Consider the following 8922-nt stretch of genomic DNA (forward strand, 5'->3'; position numbering starts at 1 on the left):
GTGCTATACAATATGGCATTGGTCCCACTCAGGCAAAAATCTAATTGACTTGTATTGTGAGTGTATTTTGCAAGGTAACCAACTGAGCAATAGTCACCATATGAATGAAAAGTAATTACTTCTGCTGGGGAACTGAAGCCATGACACAGCTTCCACAATACCTTCACCACAAGCCTGCATGCATCAGTGCTAGAGAAACCCCATAGACAACAAAATACCCATAAGGAAATGGATGCAAAATCAGCTTAGCTTAAAACATCCCCCCCTCCCCCCAATACTGTACTTTATCAATATTCTGATAAGGAAAAAAAAAGGAAGAAGTAGGTTTAGTGCTTCATTCCACACAGTAGGATAACAAATAGGGACAGAAACAGAAGGTTTGGGACACATGGGTTTATGTGGATCGTATGACCTCAATATTGATCACATGTTATTTGCATGTGCTTGAAAAACACGATCACACACATGTGAATCACATGTGAATAAATGAGATTGGATCCTAAAGTCATGAGAGCTGCTTGAAACTCCATGTGTGAAGTCAGGAGGCACAGGCTTTAAAACCACATACACTTTTAGCGGAAGATCACAGTGAAGTGTCTCTGCAGTTACACAAAAGGGTCACATCTCTGTTCCTTGCTCCCAATCCTCATGAAGAGGTGAGGAACTAGCTGGATGGAAGGTTTGTATCCAAGTTTGTAGTCAGAGCCAATTTAAACCTCTGGTGTTTCCCAGGCTCATGTTCATTGGCCCCAGAAGACATTCCATGCCAGCAGCTGACTTCCATGCAACCTGTTTTTAATCTGACAGTTTACCTATCTATTGCCCACCTAGTTTTTTATCCAGAGAAAGGATATGTTATGCCATGCCAGGATGTGCTGGGCAGCTGCACTCAGGGGATGTTGATCCAGGACCACCACAGCCCCAGATGCACTGCCAGACAGTGGGACTCCCCAGGCAGTGTCCTGTACCAGGCAGCAATGTCCCTGCTGCTCTTCTCCCCGCAGTAAACCTATGGCAGCTTCCCCTTCCCACAGTCTCAAGGTTTCTCCATGCACAGGCACCTCCAGCACTTCACGTAGCTACAAGAATCCACCAGTTCCTGGTCCTGTCTCCCAGCCTTCCTGCACTCCCCCTCTACCTGCCACAGCTGAAATAAGCCCAGAAAAGATACAGACAATCTGTAACTAGGTGGTTCCCCAGAAGGACCCCATTGTACAAACAAGCACATGATGGACAGCTTGTTTTGCAGGCTATGAAATGTTCTGTGGGCTTGAAAGGGATGCTGTGGGTTGTTGGAGAGTGATGGCAAGGTGGACACTAAATGTTAGGGCAGATGGATGTTATCCTCCTCTTCCACAGGGCTTTTGCAAGGCAATGGGAGAAAGGAAGGGTTTTTTTCCAGACCAGGATGGTAAGGTGCAACCTGCTTGCAGGGTTAGCCAGATCACTTCAGGCAATTAAAGGACCTTCATCAAAGTCACAGGGATCTCACTATCCTCTTTTCAACTTGCAAGGATTACACTTTTCGGTTTTGGTTTGTTTGTTGGTTTTTCTTAATAAATAATTAGGGAACAAACTCTGCTACTGCCTTTGAAGGGAATTGACTGGTTCTCAAACCAAAGGTGTCTTTTAAGGTCAAGCCTCATCCCTACAGCCAGCCAGCCATGAGCTCCTACCCATCCATCCCCTGGAAGCCCCACAGCAGTGTTCCAAGCTAATGGCCAGCACTGTGTCCTTCATTGCTGAGCTTCAGGCCTTGTCCCAGTAAAATCAGCTCAGTGTTTGGTATAAAAGCTCAACTTCTGCAGCTACCACCTGCTCTAAGGATGGTTCATCTTCTATAGAGACCGCAACAACTCGAGATGCCATCACCCTGTACTGCCAACAGGCTCTGGTCATGCAGTGTAAAAGAAAGGACTGGCTGGGGAAATTGGGCGATTTTGGCCTTAACGCCTTTCAGCCAAGGAGGATAATGACAAAGAGGATGATGGACACAGTGCCACGTTTGAGAGGAACAGACGGGAAGGTGCCTGGTTGCTGCAGCAACAAGGCCGGGCTTTGGAAAGATGGGTTTTTCTTTCTCTTTTCACATGCCAATCTTCCCCCCCGCGTCAGCGTTCTGCCGCTGCGGGAGACGAGTGGTGACATTTACACTCCCACTAACAAGCTGGTTTGGTGATGGGCAGCTCCGCAGGAGAGCATCTGGTGTCACAGAGCCCGAGCAGAGAGGAAGGGAGGGTCCTCTCAAGCAGTTAGCATAATTTGGGGCTTATTATGAGCATTATTAAGGCAGGAGCACGCACAGAAACAGCAGGCAAAGCCTCGGTGGGGCATGCAGCATTTCCTACCCTTCTTACGGGTCTGGTGCTGCAGCCAATGGGACCAGTAAGACACCACGCCTGCCCGGAGAATGTCTCTGCATGTTCTGCTGGGAGAAGGATGGAAACAAAAAGGAAAAGAAAAAGGAGAAGACAACCAAGAAGTCAAGCAGAACCACAGGGGCAATTTAACTTCTTGGCCTGACTTATGATAGCAGGCTGTGCCATCAGCTGTGCCCCTGTAATTCGGTGTTCCTCATTGATCCACCAAAGCTGCCTTTGTCTTTGGCAGCTTGGGAGGAACCTTGTTATGGTGGCAGAGATGAAACTCAGGCTGCTGTCTCCCTCCCATCAGGTTTGCCCACTGCTGCGCCTCACTGTGCTTTCATCTGCCTTCTGGAGAAGACAGCTTTCAATTTACCCAAATTGTGCCAGTAATAACAGTCATAGTAGTAATAACAGTAATAACAGTAACACTAATAATAATGCTGCTACTGCAACGTAAATGCAAGGAAAATACAACAGCACTGTAATTAGTTTTGTGACATAGTGGTGCAGGAAATTGCTTTGGGTCATCTCCTCTCTCTTACTGGTCAATTTGCTGCTGGTGTCAGGAGGAAAGCAAAAATTAAGAACCAGGTGCCCTGTTACACCATGATCTCCAAACTGAGGGTGGAAATACCAGAGTATCGTGGCCAATAAAACTTGAAATTTGTGCATTCCCATGCCCGGCAGAGCCAAGGAAGCCGGGTTTCCTAAGGATCTGTGGCTGGAAGTCAAAGACCCATGTGGAGTCTCTGATGTCTAGTATGGATTGCACTGATACATTTTTTCTGAGTGAGAACGTTAATAGGTTTCCTCTTCTCAACAGTGCTGTTTTGTTCACGCAGCTTGGAGTTTCCTGGTATCTTGGAGATTTCCACCCTTCTGTCAAATCAACATGAAAGAATGTGCTGAAAATTATTAGCCAGACACAGGCAAATAAACTGCTCCACCTCTGTCCCTGTCCCTATCCTTCCCCCTGAGTGCAGACCATGTGCTGATCAGCCACTTTTCATTAAGGAGCCAGGCTAAAAGATTTAGGATGTCAAGGAGGTCAGCCCACCCCTTGTGTCCTTGTCCCTCCCTGAAGCTGGTGAAGCCCCTTCAGACTGGATTTGAAGAGGGTACCTGAAGTAGTGGAACCCAGTTTTCTCAGAGTAATTGTTCCTCTTTTCTAAATCCTCATTAAAAATCTCCCTACTTCAGCTAGTGCTTAGAAGTAAACCCAGTAACCTACAGAGAAGAGATGACTGAACAAACGTACAGTCAAGCCTGGGGAAAAAATGTATGAAGGCAGATTATAAAAGACCAAATAAATAATCCTTCAAATATGGGAAGTGAAGAAATTAAGAGGATGTTTGCAGAAATCTGTCATTACAGAGAGCTCACAGGAAACATTGTCAAGATTACAGACTGAGCAATGTATGAAGGTTATTCAAAGGAGAAACCAAACCTGTCCATCAGCAGAGACCATCACATCTGCAGTAGTGTAACACACACAGTGACAGCAGCAAATCTCCTGGCAGCGGTGTCAATCAGCAAAGCATAGAAAATGAGATCACTTGTGGAGGTTTTTCCAGCAACCAAAACTCTGCAGGGGTGACCCCTAACCAAACCTCAGCATCCTTCAGCAGAGGGCTCAGGATGGAATGGTGCTCCCCATGGAAATGGAACAGATCTCATGGGCAGTGGGACCAGATGAAGAAGTAGAAAAAAACTCCGTTTCTTTAGCATGGTTTTCTGCCTCCTGAATCCTTGCCCTTCCCAAAAAGTGCAACTTGCTTATTGCAAAACCTGCCAAGCAAAGCAAGTGAATCAGCTGTCCTACCAGGGCAAGGAAGAGGCTGTGCCACCCACAGGTCCACGTGTCCATGAGTCCACAGTAACAGGGAACACCAAGGCTTTGTTAACAACTGCAGACATTTCTACAGGCATAAATATTATTCTTTAACTGTGTGGATGCATCTCAACTGATCCATGTGCAATTTTCCTCCCGCATCCAGGCTGTCAGTGCTGGTCAGACCCTGGTCACACCAACAGATTTGCACTGACCTGCTGGGCTTGCCCTGGGGAATTTGGTATCAATTCGATATTGCAGAGCTGCAACAAGTATGGAGCAAGGAACCTCTGTCTGGTTGAACTATAGAAAAAGTATGTCCTAGAAACAGGAGCCTCGTACATGGAGCTGAGCCAAGCTTTTGAGTCCTGCTGCTGCCCACATTACCCTAACACCCCAACTCCACCTCATCAGCATGAAGGAGGTTTTGAGACCTACACTGAGTGACATCAGGGTTGGATGTGGGGACCTGGTTTCCCTAGTAGTGAAATGAGTCTTTCTGAGACTCGCCTCTTCCCCAGAGAGCCGTGACAATTCATTAGGCAATTGTAAAATCAGAATGTAGCTGCAGACTGTGAGCTGCGGTCCATTAATAGCCCTATTTATTGCCAACCAAATAATTAGCTTAGACATGCATCAACAGGTCTTGATTGCGTATGAAATAACAGTCTTATTACCTAGAAATTAAATGAGTTCCTGAGGACAGCTCAGGTGTTACCTCAACCTCGGTATTGAAGACAAAAAGGAAAAAGAAAGAAAAAAGATCCCAGCCATTTTGATGTGTTGCTCAGCAACAGAATTTGCGGGGGAAACAATCTAGGAATGAAGGAATGAGCATTTCCAAGAGAACAGGTTATTTCAGGCGAGACATCAGGGACAAGCAAATGTCACAGAGGTGGAAAACTTATTTCCTCCTTTAATCAATAATTTAAAGTAGGCATTTCGAGTAAAATAAGCATTTCAGTTAGCTGATTGAAAAGCGGAGATCCCAAACCTTTACAAACAGCCACATTGCTGGAGAAATGTTTATTTGCTTGTGTGAGGGAAACATTAGATTTACTAGACACTGAATTAAAAATTGAAAATGCTCTTAGAAATGTCACCTGTTCATTTAATGCAGAAGATGATGTAATGCCAACATTGCTTTACTGTGCAGCGTCCTTCCCGGAGCAATCTCGTATTAATTTTGTTGTTCTCCTTCCCATGTTCCCTCCCCTCCCTCCCTCCTCCTTTCTCCTTTCTCTTCTTCTCTAGGACAAGACAAGCGCGCTGAGTCTCAGCAATGTGGCGGGGGTTTTCTATATCCTCATCGGTGGGCTTGGACTAGCCATGCTGGTTGCCTTAATCGAGTTTTGTTACAAGTCCAGAAGTGAATCAAAGCGGATGAAGGTGGCAACCCATTCCCCGGCCTTTCACACCTTCTCTCTGATCCTACCCCGGCTCCAAAGCTGCCTTCAGAGACGGATGCAGCCCAGACATGGGTGGATAAGCCAAAACATAGGGATAAAGTAGTGACTGTGTCACTCAACTTGCTAGAAAAGAATAGGAGCATCAGAGGAAGCTAAAAGAGGGTCAAGTGGGGCATAGTGGGGATCTGATGCAAGATCAGACATATGGCATAATGCTAGTTCAGAATCCACATACAGAGCAAAATCATAGCACAAACAGTAACAGGAACACATTGCCGTTCCTTAAAATTAACAAAAGCAGACGATGGCAATGTGCATGCAGCGTAAATGAAGTGTGCTGGGGCTGGTGTGATACAGCTGCTACTGCAAGATGAAAAAATCCCCAAACCCGAGTAGTTAACAGCAAGATAAAGCTGGGGGAGCTCGGTAATGAATCAGATCCTGGTGTTCCCTTTGCTGGCACCCTGCTGGCACCGTTTGCAGGCTGGCAACAGTGATGTATGCTCAGAGCGTTGTTGCCCTGGAATGGATGATGTGGGTTTCCAAAATCACAACTACAGGTCCTCTTAAAGTGGAATTGGCCTCTAATGTTTCCTGTAATGTGCTGGGGTTTTTCTCCACCCTGTCATGGTCTTGCAGAAGCGTATTTCCTATGACCCAGGAGATTTGTTTCTGCCCTTAATTCTAGTGTGCCTAAATTTCAGAGTGTCAAGAGTGGATTAGATTTGAGAGCCTTGGGAGGACACATTTAATTCAGCATCAGTGGAACAAGTACATGTTGACTCAGCTGACTAGCAGAAGCGATCCCTTATACAGATACCGTTGTGTACAAGGGTGCAGCAGGATCTGTGCTGTAAGAGTAGGACATCCCTTTTCTTCCTCATCTTGACCTCTCCCATGAGCATGGAAGTCAGTTCGAGTCTATTGAGTATGCACTGGGTTTCATAAAAATTAGAGAGATTTTCACTTTCCTGAGCACTGATACTTACTCAGAACCAAATAGAAAATACGCAGTCATTTCTTTGGGTTTATGTCACCATTTCACAACATGCTTAATGTTTTGTCAGCAATAATAACATTTCTAATTCACTGAAAATCTGCAACAGCTCTTTTCCCATTGAGGTTCAGAAAATTCTACAGGCAATGAGAGGTACATTGAGCACAGGGATAAGATAATGTGAGCAATTAATGTCCCGAATATACAAGAATTAAATTATAATTGCTGTCTACACTGTTAAGCTAGGTAAGTCATAAATACACTGTGAAGGAGTGTCAGAATTCAATAGCTCCACAGTTTTAGTCTTAAGGAGATTCTGCCCTGCTTTTGGCTTCCCTGTATTACTTGAAATGACCCACTAATTTATGTCAGTGTTAGTTTGCAGTGCTCTTGCCATGTTACAACCAGTCACTATGGGAAGGAATCTTTGTTCCCAATGTTAACATCAGACCTAAGCTTGTCCCTCTGGCTGGCTCCTGCCATCAGTGCCTGCCTCATAAAGCCATTCAGCAGAGTCAGGCGAGTGCCCAGGAGGATGGGCCAGACCCTCGAAATCCAACCTCTCAGCAAGTCCCCACTGACCCTGGGGCATACTGCATATCCTGCCAGCACTGGAAGCTACTCCATGCCTGGCAAGGCACAGAGTTGGCTGTTTCTAAATAGCTGTTCCAGATTTATCTGTTCTGGATAATTCTTCACCTACATATCCCAGTCCAGAAAAGATGATGGTGTCCTTAGAGATGACTTAAGTGCAAAGAAATCACATTGACTTCGTCTTTCAGTTTAATTATTCTAAACAGGTGGTCTCCTTAGATCTCTGAAAGCAAACATTTTGGACAGTATCTAGAATAGGAAGATGAGATTTGGTTTCCTGAATTAGGTTTGCACTTCCTGGTTACCTCAGTCGTCACTGCAGACAAAAAACATAGGCACATGCTCAACTTTTCACATGAGGAAAGCTAAACATATGCTTGCAATGAGTCAGAGTCCACCACACGTAACAGTACTGGAGTAGTAATAGCGTATCTATGGGGGAAGTGTGTGTAATGCCTCTACTCAGATCCAGAATGGCTGTTCTTACGTTGTAGAGTTTGAATAGTTTTTGCATATGGCCCATATGCTCTATGCCCCAAAATACAGCTGAAGCATTTAGTTGTGAATGTAGGAGAGGTGCAAATTAACAGAGCAGGTACAGTAGAGACATGCAAAGAGTGAGAGTCTGAATGGAGACAAGGAGGGAGAGAACAGTGAGAGAAGGACAACACTGGTTTATATTGCAACTTCTCCAACATTGCTAAGGACAGGGGGAGACCCCCCCGTCCTTCCTAAAAAGGGTTTTTGTTTAATCCCACAGCAATCAATCAACGAAGCCATACGGACATCAACCCTTCCCAGGCCGGCTGCAGCAGGAGGCAGTGGAGAAAACGGACGTGTGGTCAGCCACGATTTCCCCAAATCCATGCAGACGATCCCATGCATGAGCCACAGCACCGGCATGTCCCTGGGAGCTACGGGATTATAATTGGCCTTTTGACCCATTGCCTGGGTGAGAGCAGGGGCAGCCCAACTCCACCCCCTCCAGAGCCAAAAACAAACCCAACACCAACAAGACAAACGACGATGACAGAAGGGACAATTGGATGGATCTTCTCAAGGAAATCAGTTCTATTTCCCTTTTTATTTGCTAACAGATCCACTGGCAGGAGAACAGAAATAGGTCTGTACTGCAATAAGGAGAGCGTAATGGGATTTAACAGACTCGTGAACCGTCCCTGATCAAAGAACCACTGGAACACTAATGAGGACTATACCATTTTGTTTTAACTTGGTTGTTAATAAGTCTTAGTGTGTGCAATATATATATTTTTTCTTACTAATTCCTGTGGTGTCAGGGTAACATCAGCCCTTTCCCCTTTCCCTGCTCAGTCCTTCAATCTGGTTTAGTTTGGGATGCAAACCATAATGTCTGAGCTACTAACAGCAAAAAAGAGAATCCTATAAGTGGCAAGTTGAACTCCCTACAGGGCATCAGCATTGACCCCTTTTGTCCATCGTGATTCTGCCTTCTGTTGTTCTGTTGTGAACTTGGGCTGTGGAGTTATGGCAACGAAGCAGATAGGGCTGCGAATGGCTCCCCCTGCAACAGGAAGAACTTTATGTGAGAAAAAAACTGAACACAGACATGAGGCTGTTTTACAGGGGCAAAGTGATGAGTGAGTTTGGAAACCCCAGGTAACCTGAGAACAAAGTGATCATTCTTCCAGGGATGATAAGTGGCGGTTCAAGAGAAGAATCGGATGCCTGGAGTGAAGAGCATCG

General features: G+C 45.5%; 1 protein-coding gene across 3 annotated transcripts in view; it reads left to right on the top strand.

Annotated features, from left to right (window-relative positions):
* Window positions 1–8470, top strand: part of GRIA1 (glutamate receptor, ionotropic, AMPA 1) — a 118714-nt gene extending 110244 nt beyond the window's left edge. For 2 of the 3 annotated variants that reach the window (XM_010013676.1, XM_010013678.1), the window contains 2 exons: window positions 5452–5586; window positions 7937–8125. In XM_010013676.1, coding sequence (XP_010011978.1) covers window positions 5452–5586; window positions 7937–8125 — 324 coding nt within the window. Of the gene's footprint in view, window positions 1–5451; window positions 5587–7936 lie in introns of all 3 variants that reach the window. The other variant, XM_010013677.1, reaches the window with a different exon arrangement.
* The last annotated feature ends 452 nt before the right edge of the window (window positions 8471–8922 follow it).

The sequence above is a fragment of the Nestor notabilis genome, unplaced genomic scaffold (assembly GCF_000696875.1).
Source record: "Nestor notabilis isolate BGI_N333 unplaced genomic scaffold, ASM69687v1 scaffold4594, whole genome shotgun sequence".
Taxonomy (NCBI): domain Eukaryota; kingdom Metazoa; phylum Chordata; class Aves; order Psittaciformes; family Psittacidae; genus Nestor; species Nestor notabilis.